This window comes from Syngnathus acus, chromosome 6 (assembly GCF_901709675.1).
Source record: "Syngnathus acus chromosome 6, fSynAcu1.2, whole genome shotgun sequence".
NCBI classification, from domain to species: Eukaryota; Metazoa; Chordata; class Actinopteri; order Syngnathiformes; family Syngnathidae; genus Syngnathus; species Syngnathus acus.
The window spans coordinates 11,861,342-11,878,442 of NC_051092.1; the positions used below are offsets into that span (position 1 = coordinate 11,861,342).

At 41.1% G+C, this 17,101-nt stretch overlaps 1 protein-coding gene across 1 annotated transcript; it reads left to right on the plus strand.

The window, feature by feature from the left end:
* Nucleotides 1-342: 342 nt before the first annotated feature.
* On the plus strand, nucleotides 343-16,881 carry sema3ab (sema domain, immunoglobulin domain (Ig), short basic domain, secreted, (semaphorin) 3Ab). The gene is made up of 17 exons (XM_037254337.1): nucleotides 343-463; nucleotides 6,297-6,457; nucleotides 6,778-6,840; nucleotides 8,481-8,600; nucleotides 9,289-9,379; nucleotides 9,885-10,004; nucleotides 10,450-10,592; nucleotides 10,990-11,104; nucleotides 11,190-11,259; nucleotides 11,337-11,481; nucleotides 11,557-11,776; nucleotides 11,866-11,957; nucleotides 12,033-12,074; nucleotides 12,506-12,663; nucleotides 13,463-13,530; nucleotides 14,177-14,322; nucleotides 14,934-16,881. Exons 1-17 carry the CDS (start codon nucleotides 343-345, stop codon nucleotides 15,441-15,443), a joined length of 2,385 nt encoding a protein of 794 aa, XP_037110232.1. The 3' UTR covers nucleotides 15,444-16,881.
* The last annotated feature ends 220 nt before the right edge of the window (nucleotides 16,882-17,101 follow it).

Below are 17,101 nucleotides of genomic sequence, written 5' to 3' on the forward strand. Positions count from 1 at the left end.
CACAGATGCCTGAGGATTAAGAAGGCAAGACAAACAGGACAGTGTTTTCCCTCATCTGGCGTGGATGGTGATTTAAATGACGAGGACAGATGGCAGATTTACCTTGCTGCTTCTCCACTCCCCATGAATAAGTTCACCTTGGGCTTGTCGCCGGGACGGACTCTCATGCAGTCAGAGTGACCCGTAACCCGCCTGCCAAAGTCATCTTTTGGACTGGCTTTCAACTGGCTCTTAAAGTCCAGATTTTTTTTTCTCCACTTTTTAGAGTAGTCTGTGGACCTGTAGAAGTACCCCGGAGGTGTGCGGAGAACAGACACCGCTGGCCTTGCTCACTTCAAGACCATGGGCTCCCTTCTCTGGTGTAGCTTTGTGCTGACCTGTGGCATGATTCTATTGCGGAAAGGGGGCGACGGAGCCCAGCAGACCAAGGCCAATGTGCCGCGGCTAAAACTCTCATACAAAGGTGAGTTCTATGCACTTGTTTTTATTTGAGAGAAACAAAACTTTGTTAAAAATAAAACTCACAGGAATTATGAGATGCATGACTTTCATTCCAAAGCAACAGTTTTGAAATTGGTATCTGAATTAGGTGCACCTGACTCAATGTGTTGTTTAAATGAGTTATTATTTAGAACATATATGCCATCTTCTTGATACGTGATGATTTTAAGCATATTAACTGATGTTTTTATACTAATATGAGAGACCTCATTTGTGAGACAGAAAACATTTCTATGTATTGTGACTGCGACTGCAATGTCCAGTGGAGTCAAGATGAATACAGCACACGACACACAACTGCCATATTACCAAGATCAACCTGTTCAAGGCAACGATGCAAAGGGGCATCCGGACTGCCAGAAATTTAAAAAAATAAGAAGAGAGCGTATCATAAGAAAATGTAATAGAAGACACCAGACCAATTGTAATTTTACGTAGAAAATAGACTGTGGTGCCAATCTTCTTGTCATTTTTTCTGCAGTGAATGACTTTATTTTTATAAACACTCGACATAACCACTTGCTCCTTCATTTGTGTCCAGACAACAGCAGGAGCTCCGTGATTATCACATTTCACGTGCTAACCACTCACTTGTGGTTTCTGAGAGTGGATGAAAACATACTCTTAATAATACAGGCCACACCACAGAATAATCACTCAGGATAATCTTCCAGAGACATTTGATCATTTGATTTCAAAAAAGGGAAAATGCAGGATTTCCCCCAAAAAAATGTTTTTATAAATTTTAACTCTGCTTGAACATTTGCCAAATGGCAAACTTAACACAACACGCACCACAGGACAATAATTTAGGATAATTTTTCACCAATAATGGGCCTCTGTCGACTTTAATGGCAGTGGATGTAAAATGCAATAAAATTGTCAGATTTGTTTTTACAACATACACTTAACAGATAGAGTACTTTTTTAGATGCACAATTTAATAAGATACAAATCCTGTGATGTTATTGGGATAATAATCTATGCTGCTGCGTTTGTAGTAGTTTAGATTTCATGTGTCTGTCATGTAAGCATGGTTCTAGTCAACTGTTCAAGAACCAAGACTGTCTGAGATTCACTCATTTTATCTTCATCTAAATGATCTGACAAAGCTCTGTTTGCCGGTGTGTACATGTCGTGAAAAGTGCTGCCAGATGCCGACTCCCTGCCAGCCAAGTGTCATTTATTTCTTCCCATGTGTCATTTTCCCCCTCTGTGTTCCGCAACGTGCGGCAATTATGCTTGGAATGAATGGTGCAGGTCTGTTTAAGCAGATGGCTTTACCCTCGAAGAGAAATAGTCCTCGCTCAGCACTGGGAGATCCATAATTACACACACGCACACACACACACACACACACACATGCTCGCATTGCCATCTGTAGATGGCTAATGATACCTGTGAGCATATCAGTCAGTTAAAAACTACACGCTGTCAGTCGGTAGAAGCACGCCCACACGCAGTGATGTCTCCATTGCAGCGGAAGCCAACTAGCTTATTTAATTGTGCACTTCTCAATGAGGCCCTCATTTGCATTAGGCCCTCTGGGCGGCAATATTTAGCAACTGCGCTGCCCCAAAAAGCCGCATTATGAGCAGGTTTAACCTGCCTAAATAAGGTGCCCTTCAACCATTCCCATGTATGTTACAGACATCAGATTATCAGATTATCGCATTATGAATCATTCATACGGTCAACTAAATTAATTATGTATTACCCTGTGATAGGAAAAATAGATTCTAATTCACTAGTAGAAAACAAGAATAGGATAAACATGTTTTACTTCTGCAATGTAGAGACAATCCTCTATCAAAATCAATTGAAAACAAAAGTAAAAATACATACATATGTATATCTGGCAATGAGACTGAATTAGAGCAACAATAAAGTACTACATGTGGCAGCTGTGTATTGGTAATACTGCCTATTGGAGCTGAAGGAAAGTACAAATGAAATGGTTAGCTTCTATATCCTCAAAATGAATGACAATAAATATACATACATATGCCAAAACAGTGATACCAATATCCATAAACAGATGCAGATGAAAATGGAAGATAATACATGACTAAAGGGATATTCAACACTACACAGTTGAAATCAGTAATATATAAATAGCGTAACAACAGGCTATTTGTAATTACTTGACTCTCTTGCTGACAGTGAAGCATTAAAAGTCTTTTTTTTCCCCTTGACAGTGACATATGGTCCAATCTTGCATTATCAGCGGCACGTGGGGCGCTTAACTTAAAGAACTCTGACCCCTAGAGGTCAATGCATGGTGTGGGTCTCAACCAGCGGGAACGCAGACAGCTACGTACGACTACAAAGCCTTCCCTTGAATGTAGTATTAAGATGTGTATCTCCAAGTGCCCTCATCTTCCATAGTTCCTAACTACACATACTCACTGATTCATACAGAATTTTCTCGCAAACACACACACGCGTAGCTGAACCCCACGAGATTCGGACAGATCTTTAGAAGTGACGGCTGAAGGCCAGAAGGTCAGTGGCGCAGGAGGAAAGATAACAACGATACCCCACGGCTACCTAAACACGAGCTAAGGTCCAACTGTATCAACAATCACGCTGTGAGGTGATGCCAAGGGGCCTAACGGGAGTGACAGCATTAAATAAATGCACTTGCGTATGATAAACGACAAGAGGAATGGATAGTAGGATTATTTATAGCCTGCGGATGAATTCATTATCCTGGAAGTAAACCATCTTCCATATGCTTTATGAGCCAAAAGAGGTGTTAACTGCCGAGGAGTGATGAGATGCTACTTTATTTTAGAGGATGTACTGCCAGAGGCACTAGGACATAAAGTCCAACGGTTGTAATATGGGTGGAAAGTTTTCCATAAATTCCCACTGGAAACTGAAAGTGGGAATTCAAAAAAACTAACAACATAAAGGAGTCAACAAGGCTTGAAACAGCTTGTTTTACTTTGAATCAAGAAACCTTATTTAAGGAGCAAATCTTTTATTTTGAGGAACAATTTTTGCAGGTTATTACCAGGGACACATTTTATTGTTAAATATATGACAATATAATGAACAAGCAATTGGTTTTCTTTTTATATAATCAACATGTTTGACTTCTTAAATTCCCACTGAATAGCAGCAAACTAAACATTTTCATTGGGGCAATGAAACAGAAGTTTGAGTTTAAACTTAGTATTTCTGAATGGGTTGTAAAGAAAAGCTACATTGATTAAAAAGAACTGAAACAAAACAGATCTACTGTCATCTAATTTTGGGATCAATTCTCAAAAGTCACAATCAAAACTATGAACTGCAATGAAATACATACATATAACATCCTGCAGAATGATAAAGACGACATCCGCAACATGTACACCCGGATTAGCATCAGACCAACCAACATGCGGCAAGTAAAAATAGGCAGCCGAGATGTTTTCTGCATATCAGCGTCTTTGTACCGGAGAACATACTCGACTAATGAAGCTTTGTGGTGCATTTCCTCAGGCATAAATGAACCCTATGTGGTCTGCTTTTGTTTTGTCAATGTGTACATTCCCACAATCAAAAAGTATGAGTGACGCATCAGTCTTCATAAGTATATGCCACACGTGGGCTTTTGTCAAGATGTGTTCCTTCTGTTTCTTTGGAAGCACTTAGATAACACTACTGCTGCCCCCCAGTCAAGAAAGAGAAAGAGAGAATGTAGGGTAAAAGAGTTTATTTTTGTCAGTCTCACATGGGACTGTTGATTCTTTGCATCAATTCTATTTGCCCTTTTTCCTTCCGCACAAATTCTTTGCGAAGGAAAAAGCAGTAAGACATCGTGAGAGTGGGCGAGAAGAGTGTAAGAAAGGGCAGCTGTTAAAATAGCTCTATCCAGCAGGTGCTGGAAAGAGAAAGTGGAAGCAAATCAGTTGGTGGAAAGCAAAGGTGGTAGGGTGACAGATGAGAGAAAACTAACTTTTGGCACCGAGGCAGCTGACACCTGTTAAAAGCAGCACATCCTTTAATTCACCTGTGTGTACATTCTTACACTGTTTGGCACTGGATTGTTTGAATGCATTTAAATTTAGATGCCTCAAATTTTTGCTTTGAAATCGCAGATCCAACAAGATTTGGTTTGTAGATAACCACAGGGGGGACACACTGGATCCAACATGCAGAGGCACACACCATGCGGGAAAAACATCCTTTTTCTTTCCAATAACAATCCCAGTGAGCGACATGAACTGTCATACTATATACCCGTAGAGTGTTTCTCCCTAGATGATTAGCTTTTGTTTACTTTTATATACACAATGTTGTAACCTTGGACACCACTCCCATGGAAAGTTCTCATGGATCAGCTGATTGATGATTTACTGTACGTTGCAAAGGATGTAGGTAGCAATGCAGTCCATATGCAAACATCCGTATTAGCCAGATTGAAAACAGACTGTTTGCGTTTTGGATCTCAGGACCCAAAGCCGCCCTCAAGTGGGGGTTGCATGAGTTGAATTGATTTGAGTCAACTAGTCGCTGATGACATCATCAATATTTGTACAGGACATTACTGAGCTCGGATTGTTTTCCTTGAGGGCCATGGGGTGCCCAAGGTTATCTCAGGGGTATAAAATAAAATCCCAGAAATATCGTAAATTACCAAAAAGTGAATTATCTTGCCTGGGACCAGGATGGTTTGACGGCTGACTTTGGCTTTACAACTCAAAGAATGCTTTCAAACCTTCAGGGATTTATGAAGTTGGGTATACGTACATATCAAGTTCTCAGAGAATGATGGGAGTAGGGTTGTCCGTACCTGAGGGCTTAGGGCTTTACATTTCGGAGACTGTCTAAATCCTCCCCTACTGCTGAGGCACCGGAAACCAACAAAATCAAAGCAATAACGTCAGTGACTAAACATCAGCACACTTGCTACAGCAGATTGTTTAAGTGCATCTTTCAAATTTGATATTTTTGTTGCTGGAATGACTATGCCTATTTACAAAGCATTGTTGGTTTTAGTTTGTGTATCGTCATTCTACTAGATTCTCACACACGTCAGAGCTGAGCGGTGGCCTCTGTTTGCATTACACGAAGGACATTATAATGTGATAATTGTATGCTTACAGTATATGCAGAGATGACAGACTAGTGGAGCTTTCCGCTGTGAAAGCAAATGTCGCCTTGGCAAACCCTCCGATTACACAGCAAAACATGATCTGAAAACCATACTTAATGTGTCTTAATAGCAGCTGTGGTTAGGCCTAATACTGCAAATACTGCACTTTGGGCTGTGAACTATATTCCTATGTTATATATTCCTTCGGGTTTTCCACTGTGAGCGCATCACATTTTGCTTGGCTGCTCTGCGGAGTTGACCCTCACTATGCAGGCTCTTTGGCGCCAAGTACCTGGGCACTTCAGTTAGGCTTGGCACTGGTTCTTTGGTTTTTGCTTGCTATGTTCCTTGGCCCAGCCTACACTTTGAAATGTCAACTCTTTTGAAGTATGACGGTGTCTATGAAAAATGAAGGAAAACCACGGGTCTATGGCAAAACTAACGGAACTTAGTACATATCAACGCCGCACTGTGTAGAACACCTTCAAAGGTATTCTGATGGTATTCTCACTTCTACAGAGGAGAATAGCATCTTTGTTACTTGTTAGTTGTCTTTATTGGTAGCGAAGACAACTCTTGGGCTTGTATTCGAGCTAACAAATGCTCTGGGACAAAAAGACCAAAAGACATTGAAACATTTGTCAGCCAAAACTAATTCAGATTTTATCTTTGCGGTGTGTTTAAACTACTCCGCCTTTCCCCACAGACATGTTGGAGTCCAACAACCTTTTGACATTTGAAGGTCTGCTCAACAGTTCTTCTTACCACACCTTCCTTCTCGACGAAGAGAAAGGAAGACTGGTGGTGGGAGCCAAAGACCACATTTTCTCCTTCAACCTCCTCAACATCAGCAAAGATATCGTACAGGTAAAACAAACCCTTCAGGGTCATGTCTGGCTGGCCTTCTGCAATCAGAGCCCAGTGTACCGCGGGCTTCTTGTGTTCAGTTTCGGCTGCAAAGTGTTTCATTAATATTACAAGGCAGCACTGTCGCACGCCACCACATGCTGCACCAGGCATGTTTGCTGCTCGGTGTTCACCTAGATGAATAATAGAGTAAACTGAAACAAACCGAAGAACAAATCGTACCATGACCCTTTCAACCTGCATATACTCTACACATACATGCATGCATGTATACACACGGAAGGAATGATTCTTTCGGTCTGTTTGGTTTGTGCTTGCAGATCCCTTGGCTAGCGTCTCCTATCAGGAGAGATGAATGCAAGTGGGCCGGAAAAGATCTCTCGGTAATGAAGCTTTTTAATTTCAAGTTGGGACAAGAAACCGTCCTGATAACCGAATCAATTTCTTGACTGTCCATTTTCAAAAAAGAATCCCTTAAGTTTACTTCGGGTTAATTTTCTCCAAATGGTCATAACTACTTTCTTTTACCATAGTCTTCTTGTACAGAGGAGATATTTTTTTATTTTTTTGGTTTTGACAGAGAATAATAACGCCATTCATATTTTCAGCAATCATGAGGACAACTCACTGGCATACTTGCCTCAGGTCTGATCACAATCTCTGCACCACGTTTGACTTTAATCACTACTAAAGCGTTCAGGAGCTCAATTTAAAAAACAGACCAAGTGGATTTCTAGTACTGGAATTAAATCTACTGCTATGATACCAAGTATGGGCAATACGTAGTCATATATTCAAAGACCATCCACATTATTCTGCATCTTTGTGCTGTCGTAGCCTTACATTTGCAGTTTACAAATGTACAGTCATAATAAAGTACCAAACTAAAAGTAACAAAGTACTACCAGACCATAACGCTCGAATCAATTAACGCAAAACGCATATTAGAAGGGAAAAAAAAATCCTCACTCCCTGGATGTCATACATGTCTTCAGAGTCATTTGTCTCAATTATTTTGGAAACATAACTGTAGCACTGTATGTCTTGTCATGTCACCAGGGTGAGCCCATGAAAAACAAACACACTGTTCTAGTAGTCAAGCATACTTGCAGTCTCTGACTCACAAAGGCATAGTTGAGGCTCCATGTTAGAGCACTGAGATATGATATGATGCCTCGGGCCATGCTGCCATTTGTGCTTGAGATCACAGTTTGGATAGTGACCAGGACAAGACCTTTGTACGAAGACCATGAACTGCTCTTTGAGGTATATTCAAACATTATGGCACGGATGAATAAAGTGGCCCGAAGAGGGTTTTATCTCTTGTAGAGGAAAAATAACACATTGAGAATGATAGAAGGGATGTGTATTCAAACAGTTAGGAGGGAAAAGAAATGCAGAAAATTGTGACTGTACAGGTTAAAGTTAGCTTGCACAAATATAACATAAGAGGGGAGCAACATGTTTTCAACTTGCAATAAATTGCACTACTTTCATAAATGCACATGCTAAATCCTCATGTGTCACAACTGCAAAACTCGGTTGTTGTCTGCACATGACCTATTAAAGCCAGATGAGCTTGTGTTATGCATAATTTGTGACTTTTCTTTTCCCCTGCCCTTTTTAATATGTGATGATGACAGTTGGTTTCATTTGAGGTCAGGTTAGTGGCCATGTGCTGCAAGAGTGTGCAAGGAAATAAATACGCCATATGGCAGCGGCACAGTAGATATAAACATAATCAGATGTCATACAAGCAGCATAATAAAATGCAGAGTACGTAACGAGATCCTGAGTTAGATAAAGAGCAACATGAGACAAGGACGAAGAAACCGAATGTCAATCTGGTGTAAGAGCTCCATGCACAATTACGACCCATCTGTGTGTGGGATTGCGTTTAGATTACAGTCATGTGTAATCTAAAATATTTTATGGGATTTTCCTTGTTTGATTATCGCACAGTGCAACCGTAACACATCCGACCAGTCTGAAATTGTATCTTATATTTTTCTATATTCCTCAGAGAGAGTGCGCAAACTTTGTCAAGGTGCTGCAGCCATTCAATCAGACTCACATCTACGTGTGTGGAACAGGAGCATTTCACCCAGTGTGTTCCTACCTTGAGGTGGGAAAGAAATTAGAGGTACGTCTTGGATATTGCATAGCTCTTTAAAAACACTTTTCTATTCTACAAATAACAAAAAGGTGCAGGATGAACTCCAGCTTTTTAGTATACTCTATGACTCAAGTGGAATTCGTGTGTGTATTTGAAGGAAGGAAATTTCTTTGTACTTGTGTCAAGGTTACTGAGTCACACTGAAAACCAGAATATTTGATATTTTCCATGAGTTTATTTAAAAAACGTTCAGTCAACGAAATAGTTTCTCACTATCAACGCAGAGCTGAAAAGTAGCTACCTTTTCCATATACAGTGGTTGTGCAAATAGTAGCATACATAATTTATTTACTCGACATGTCTACTGTGCTTTTGTGTATTCATATTTTTAAAATAGTATTAAACAATTTTACCGAAAAATTATAAAATTATATATATAAAAAATAAAATAAAATAGCTCACATTTTTACACCGGCTTCAATTTTGGGGTTGCCAAATAAATAATTGTGCACAATGAAAAATGTTGTCAGCTTTAGAGAAACTCACACAGAGGTAATTTATTTAATCTAAGAATGATGTAAAAAAAAGGATTAAAAATTAGGATTAAAAATATTTTCTGCGATTCAAAATGCACTACGAAAGGCGAAATGACGAAGTCCAATACCCGGCATCCTCCACAACCACAGAGAGTAACTTCTGTGTTTTCTTCCTTCAGGACAACATTTTTCGACTCCTGCCTCACACCGAAAACGGCAGAGGAAAAAGTCCCTACGATCCGAAGCTTCTCACTGCATCCATGCTGATCGGTGAGTATAAAACATGCCGGGAAAATCTATGAGCCGGAAACGTACAAGGCTAGTCTGTCATTCACTCCAAGTGGATATGCTTCATAGTTGATTTTTAGATACTGGGGCTGCAGACTTAGAATCTGATTAATTCTTTTTCAGAGCTGGTTGTTTGTCGCAGATGACACTCAGCTATTGTGTTGGGATAAGTGGTCAGTATTTGGTGAACAAAGAGCCAGACAGTCATCTGGCACCAATTATTGCCTGTCACTTTCTGTGACATCACACCATTTAACCCGACAGATGGCTGCTTTCCAGCCTGTCACTTCTCACCACTACTTTTCTGTCTATACTCTCCCACACCTTATTATGGACAGCTTCATTATTATGATTCCCGTGTGTCCCGCCTTCCATCCCTACTCTCTTTCTTATCTTGAAGCATTTTAAATGGGAAAAATAAACCCTTCAGTGCTTCCATTTGAAGGCTCCATTGTGCTTGTACTCACTTCTGTCCCTGTGCTCTCAGATGGGGAATTGTACGCAGGCACTTCGGCTGACTTCATGGGACGGGACTTTGCCATCTTCCGCACCTTAGGAAAGCATCATCCAATCAGGACAGAGCAGCATGATTCCCGCTGGCTCAATGGTGAGACACAACTCTCGTTTAAGGTTAATTTGTGTACCGTCATACGAGAATAGAATGTATCCCAAACTTTTTCCACACCATTGGAAGTTAGTTTTGTCTCAAATGTTATGGCATTTTACATAGTTGAATATCTGCAAATACAAAGTAAATAAATGTGCCTTCCTCAGTCTTAATATTGTTGTTTGAGGTGGCATAAAAGCAAAAATGTTAGCAACATGGTCACTGTTGTGCGTGAAGTTTCCTCTCAAGTTAAGTTCAGATGTTCAATTTCATCTTTTTTCCCTCTTTGCACTACCATGATGCATATCCTAACCACTTGAAAGCTAAATAAATCGGAATTGAGTACAACATGGCCAAGCTCAACCCCTGATGACAAAATGAATAATGTTTGGTATTTTGTTAGAATGTATTTTGGTTAATGTGCATCTCTCTTCATGTGGGGTAGATCCCAGGTTCGTTGGTGTCCATCTGATTCCAGAGAATGACAACCCGGAGGACGATAAAATCTACCTCTTCTTCAGAGAGAACGCCATTGATGGAGAGCACGCCGGGAAAGCCACGCATGCTCGAATTGGCCAGCTCTGCAAAGTATGAATAATAGTAGGCCCCCCAACCCATTCTCACAAACTCACTCCCACACTACATTATGTAAAGGGTCTTGCGTACTTTGGGGATGTGAGGGGGGGGGGGACACTTGAGTGATGTCTGAGAGGCTTGCATAATGGCTGCTCTTGGAGGTTGTTGTCTATGGCTTTATTTAGACCTTACGGGAGAGTGGGCTTTGTTATGCAAAGCATAATCATTCCATGTGACAGAATTGGAGAAATACTAAATGTCACCAGAAGCTGAGAATCAAAGGTGATCTCGGTGGCACCTCTGAGCTACCAAATATAATTAGTACTGCTTGCTCCACGTACACCCTCCAGAACTTGGAGATGCTTAATCACTGGTCTTGAGATGTAAAATCCTGCTTTTAATTACTCAGAATGACCTCGGGGGCCACAGGAGTCTGGTGAATAAGTGGACCACCTTCTTAAAAGCTCGTCTCGTCTGCTCTGTGCCAGGAAGTAACGGCATTGACACACATTTTGATGAACTCCGTGAGTTGCCGCAAGATAAAATACACAATTCAGCGCCGTATTTGTAAGCGTCTTTACGATATGTAGCTCTCCTTTTGGTTTTCAGAGGATGTTTTTCTCATCAGCACCAAGGATCCCAAGAGCCCAATCATCTATGCGGTGTTCACTACATCCAGGTACTGTGGCTGGCTGTGGAATAATTTGATTCTAATTACTGATTTTGCAGCTGAACGTGTTCTTCCCGTTTCATTAGCAACATCTTCAAAGGTTCAGCCGTATGCATGTACAGCATGACTGACATCCGCAGAGTCTTCCTGGGTCCTTACGCTCATCGAGACGGACCCAACTATCAGTGGGTGCCCTTCCAGGGGCGAGTTCCTTACCCACGGCCCGGCACAGTGAGTATATTAATCAGAGTGAAATAATTCAAATTTCATTGGATGGGACTCACTGATGACTCACTTGCTCCGCAGTGTCCCAGCAAGACATTCGGAGGATTCGGCACGACCAAGGACCTTCCTGATGAAGTCGTAGTGTTTGCCCGAAGCCATCCGGCCATGTTCAATCCCGTCTACCCCATCAATAACAGACCGATCATTGTTAGAACCGATGTGGACTATCAGTTCACACAGATAGTGGTGGATAAAGTAGAAGCTGAAGACGGCCAGTATGACGTCATGTTCATCGGCACAGGTACGTCCACTCACTGAAACGGTTTTAGAATGAGGCTCTTTGGAAAGCCAAATTTGCTTTAAATCAAGATTACCCTCCTTTTGTCCCAGACATAGGAACAATTCTGAAAGTGGTATCAATCCCAAGAGGCTCGTGGCATGACTTGGAGGAAGTCCTGCTGGAGGAAATGACTGTTTTCAGAGTAAGTTATTCTTTCTTCATTCCTATAATCGCTACTCCTGCAAGTCTTCTAAGCTTCCCATATTGTGTGTTACAGAAGCCAACAGCCGTTACAGCAATGGAGCTTTCAACAAAGCAGGTATTTATGATCATTAGAAAATAAATTGTCAACCAGAAGTTTTAAAAACAAATGGGCTATTAATCGACAGCATGCAGCACAGATTGACAAAGTCGAAGACAGTTATTCATGTCATTAGATATTAACAACTTGTTTTATTGAATAGTACACTCAGAAAACGAATCCTTTTTAATGAGGAAACAAAACATTTGACTTGGCCTTTTATTACATGCAGCAGTGAGAGTGTGAGTTGTGTATCCATATGAAACCCATCATCAGACTGGATCTCCAGTTGTAAACTATTGTCACAGAATTATCCAAATTATTAGCTTTTGATTGAAGTCAGGGAAAACAGCTGCAGGCCACTTGTTTCACCAATCCAAGCATTTAGAACTTTGACCCAGATCATCAATGTTTTGTTCAACTAATCAAATCTAATGAACTATCCGCAGCAACAACTGTACCTGGGCTCAGATATGGGTGTGTCCCAAATGCCTTTGCATCGCTGTGAGGTTTACGGAAAGGCCTGCGCTGAATGCTGCCTGGCGAGGGACCCCTATTGTGCATGGGATGGGACCGAGTGCTCAAGATACTTCCCCATGGCCAAGAGGTGCTGGACACGTCTTTTACAATTATATACTAATCAGGGGTAGTTAGGAAATTTTCCCGAGGCCACATAAGAAACGGTTGTTGATGGCCATGCCAACATAACCTCAACTGCGTCCAAGTCGTAAGTCTCTCGCTTGTCCAAGCCACAACTTTAAATAAAAGCACAACTTTCAAAATATAAACTTTGCATAGTTGACAATTTATTTTGACTTCATAAAGACTGTGAGGGCCAGTCAATCAGTGGATGGGCCAGATGTGGCCCACGGGTTATACTTTTTCTCGGTACGTGCTACATTCTCTGCCAAGATATATTTGGTGTTTAATTCAAATACAAAGATTTGCTATTGTTTTTGCAGATAAATACCAGATGGAAGGTTCATTATGCCAAGAGGCAATCACATTTGAGCACTTTGATCAAGAATAATTTAATGAGACAGATTCAATTAGAGATTAAGTCATGAAAATTCCAAAATGATCACTATTGGTATTTTCATGATATTATTAAAGTAGACGCATACACGCAAGCATTGCATACAACACAAAGGACCGCACAAAATGCGTAGTTACTTAAAATGACTATGGGTTTCATGCCCAAATTCATTGGTCAAGGTACAGTTCAAGTTTTGTTCAAGTTGTTTCAATGTCAAGATGGAGTTCTGTGTTGACAAGTTGGTGATGTTTGGGGTCAACATGAAAAAGACAATAGGCAATGGGTTTTGTGAAAAAGCTGTTGCTTTTGTGAGATCTACTCCCACGCAAAGTGGAAAGGTCACCACTGACTGCTTTTTGTGTTTCTAAAGGCGAACCAGGAGACAAGATATCAGGAATGGAGACCCTCTTACGCAATGTTCAGATCTGCAAGACCATGGTACAAAAATAATGATGATTAAGCTTGAAATGATTATGTTGCTTTTAGTTGGACTGATTGATAGCATCTTTCTTTGAAACATCAAGCCTTATATTCAAACAACAAAGCCTGCATTTCCACAATGAGCTTTTAATTTGAAATTTAATGGAGTCAAATTAGTGTGATGAAAGTATGTGCCTGAATGTGAATAATGTGGCCTTTTAGCGAGTATTTACATTTGCAGAAACTGGATGGAGACAGTGCGAAAGAAATTCACTGTTGTGTATAGAGTACCCTGGATTGTACTGAAGCACAGATGCAGTTATATTTTTTGTCATGGGTTCCTTCAACATTTAAACAAAATTCTGCCATAGTGCAATATTGAGATTGAGTACAATGAGAAATCTGTTGACACTAATTAAAGACAGATTAGCCTCGGACATTTTCCTGTCGAACCAACGTCCTATCCAAATGACCACATAATGTTACAAGACAGGGATTAGTTGACAAAGAAACACGTGTTTCTCATTTTGCCAAATTGGACTATGATCTGTTTCCAACATTAGCCAGATGCTTTTCAACTCCAGTCAGTCTAGTGAGTTATGAGCTATGAAGTGAGGTATAAACTTGCGTGACTTACAGTGTACGCTGTGATTATTTGTTTTAGATGAACTCAGTGAGCAGAAAACCCTGGAGGACAAGAGTGTCTACGGTGTGGAGAACAGCAGTACCTTCCTCGAGTGCAGCCCCAAGTCGCAGCGAGCGCTGACTTACTGGCAGTTTCAGCACTCTCCGGACGAGCGCAAACAGGAGGTTGGAAATTCCTCGACACTTTTACAGTCTGATACTCTTTGCAGAGCTTATTTAAAAGAAATTCAAAGACTGGATTTATAATGCGTGGTTCAAGTGAGTCAAGAGATATGTCATGGTAGTGTAAATACGAAGGGAAACAAGAGAAATATGATGAATCGGGCCTCTTAACGTGGATAAAATCCTGATATGCAATTTAATTTTAGTTTGATTTAAAACACCCCCTTGGGATTCAGCATATCATTTTCGAGATTAATTGGGGGGCCACTTAGCATGTGGGTATGGACCACCAGTGGCTCCTCCCCGTCATAGACGGTTTAAAATTACCTTAAAGAGGAAGTCGAGTCAAAAATGCTCTTTACCATATGGTCTATGCGTCCCCACTAGGCTAAACACGGCATTCTGATTAATAGTGCGGTTGTGGAATATGAATTAACAATATATCCTTCACTTCAAAGATGGTCGAGATAATCACAAACAGCCATTAAATTGACAATTAACTCTTGGTCCTGCCGTGTAAATCCAGACAAAGAAACGTAAACAACTCAAGTTTTGAGGGTCACATGATACTGCTTATGATATTGCTTATTTGAAAATATTTTTCCCTCTCACAGATCAAATCAGAGGAACGTTTTATTCACACAGAGCAAGGTCTTTTGATCCGCACGCTCAACAAGAAGGATTCTGGAATCTATCTGTGCCAAGCAGTAGAGCACGGCTTCATGCAGACGCTTTTGAAGGTGACCCTGGAGGTAATCGATACCCAGCGCCTTGAGGATCTTCTGCACGGTGTCGACGAGGCCGTCACCAACACGTCGGTGCAGGACCTCTTACCACCTCGGGAGGCTGACAGTCACAAGCTGTGGTACCGAGACTTCCTGTCCTTGGTCAATCACCCGACTCTGAACAGCGTGGACGAGTTTTGCGAGCAAGTCTGGAAGCGGGAGCGCAAGCACAAGAAGCAAAAAGCTCACCTGGTGCAGCACCAGCAAAAGCCAGTGCTGAATGTCCACAGCCACATGCACAATCAAGGCCTGGCAGTCAAGTGGAAACACATGCAAGACAGGCAAAAAGGGCGCAATCGCAGGACCCACGAGCTGGAACGGGCCCCCCGCAGCGTCTGACCCATAAACCATGTCTTAAAGCTCACCCCTCGATTCTCATTCTGTGTCCCTCATGGCTGTTCCCATTAACTGAGCTACGGACTCTTTCCACAGTGACTGGCTTGAAAGCATATTTCTTCCGGCCCAAACTGCCAGCTGCTGTGCTCCGTGCACGGGCGTGCCGGGGCTGAGGACTGTTGTGCCACAGCAGACGCTCGGGTCATGTTATCTCAGCTGCTTGGGGACACTAAGTGTCAAATAGCACGAAAAGTGAACACTCAAACCAGCCTCATAGACACTCGTGGCCTCGTGACAATTTACTGTCTACGACTTTGGACGTGGCGACGCTGGTGGTGGCCGCGTGGTTTTAATAGAAGCACAAGACAACAGCCCGAACACTGCACGACACTGGGAACAACGCAACGGCACCACAAATATGTAGCTAAAACCGTGTAAATACGATGACATAAAAAAGGGAGTATATCACATTGTTTCCATGTTGTTTCTCATGATAGTTATTTAAGAAGCCATTTTGTACTCGTCTGTGTGTTCGTGCCATAGATAAGCTTCAGAAACAAAGGACATGGGGTATGCTTCCGTTCTGTCCATCTCAGCAGATTCTTGCCGGCGTTCCTAAAGATTCCTCAAAGGCGCCGTTCCGTCTCCGTGCATGAAATGCGACAAGTTATTCCGACATTGAATATAATCTTCTGCAACCTGTGTATTTATTGCTTATACTCCTATGTGCATTGTGAAAATATTTCTATATTAAAATGTCTGACTGCTTTATTGGACCAAGCGTAGTATCAAAAATATTTAGGGACTGAAATATCAAGGAGATATTTGTCAATAACAGTCAACGATGAGCACTGAGCAATAACACAATATCCCCTCGTCATATATCGCTTCATTAAATATCGTCCGAGTCTTTCTATGAAGCACACGCACATGCTGGAATGTAGCTGTGAACATTTTGTAAATACCGACGCCGTTCTCCATGTTTGCAGACATGGTGAGCTTCTGCATGCGACTGTTATTGTAGCGTCCCTATTTTGCTATGACAGTAATGTATTCGTCTCATGGTGAGCACACAGAAGACAACAACAACAATGTAAATTACTATGTTTTTTTTTTTTTTTTTTTACTGTAAAATTACCAGATGTCTGCACACCAGATAACATGACACCAAGCAACGATGTACAGTATGTAGAAACAAATGTGCAGCACATCAGTACAGTATGTCGTCTTGGAAGTGTTTCTCAGCCTTATCCACCATTGTGACTATGGCAGATGAAAATAATATGAGCTAAACGATACCGTAACTAAAGGTATTCATGCAATATGATAAACTGATGATCATAAAAAGATAATATATGATTCCAAGTGAGGATATCAAGCTCTGCTGCTGCTTTGGCATGGTGATGTATTCTACTGTTCAAATAAATGTCTCTTCATAAAATAATTCCTTCAGGCATTATTTTTTTCATCCTCCTTCAGTGCTACAAGTTTAGATCAAACGACATAACACATTTCACGTGATAGATCAGAGATGGAACCAGTTCCCTAAGAGTGAATATTGAATAAGCAGAAGGATGCCACTGTCAAATATCTTTAGCATCGGAAATTCTACCGATTTTCCCATCAGTTAATGTAAACACATTTTATTTGCATTAAAAAAA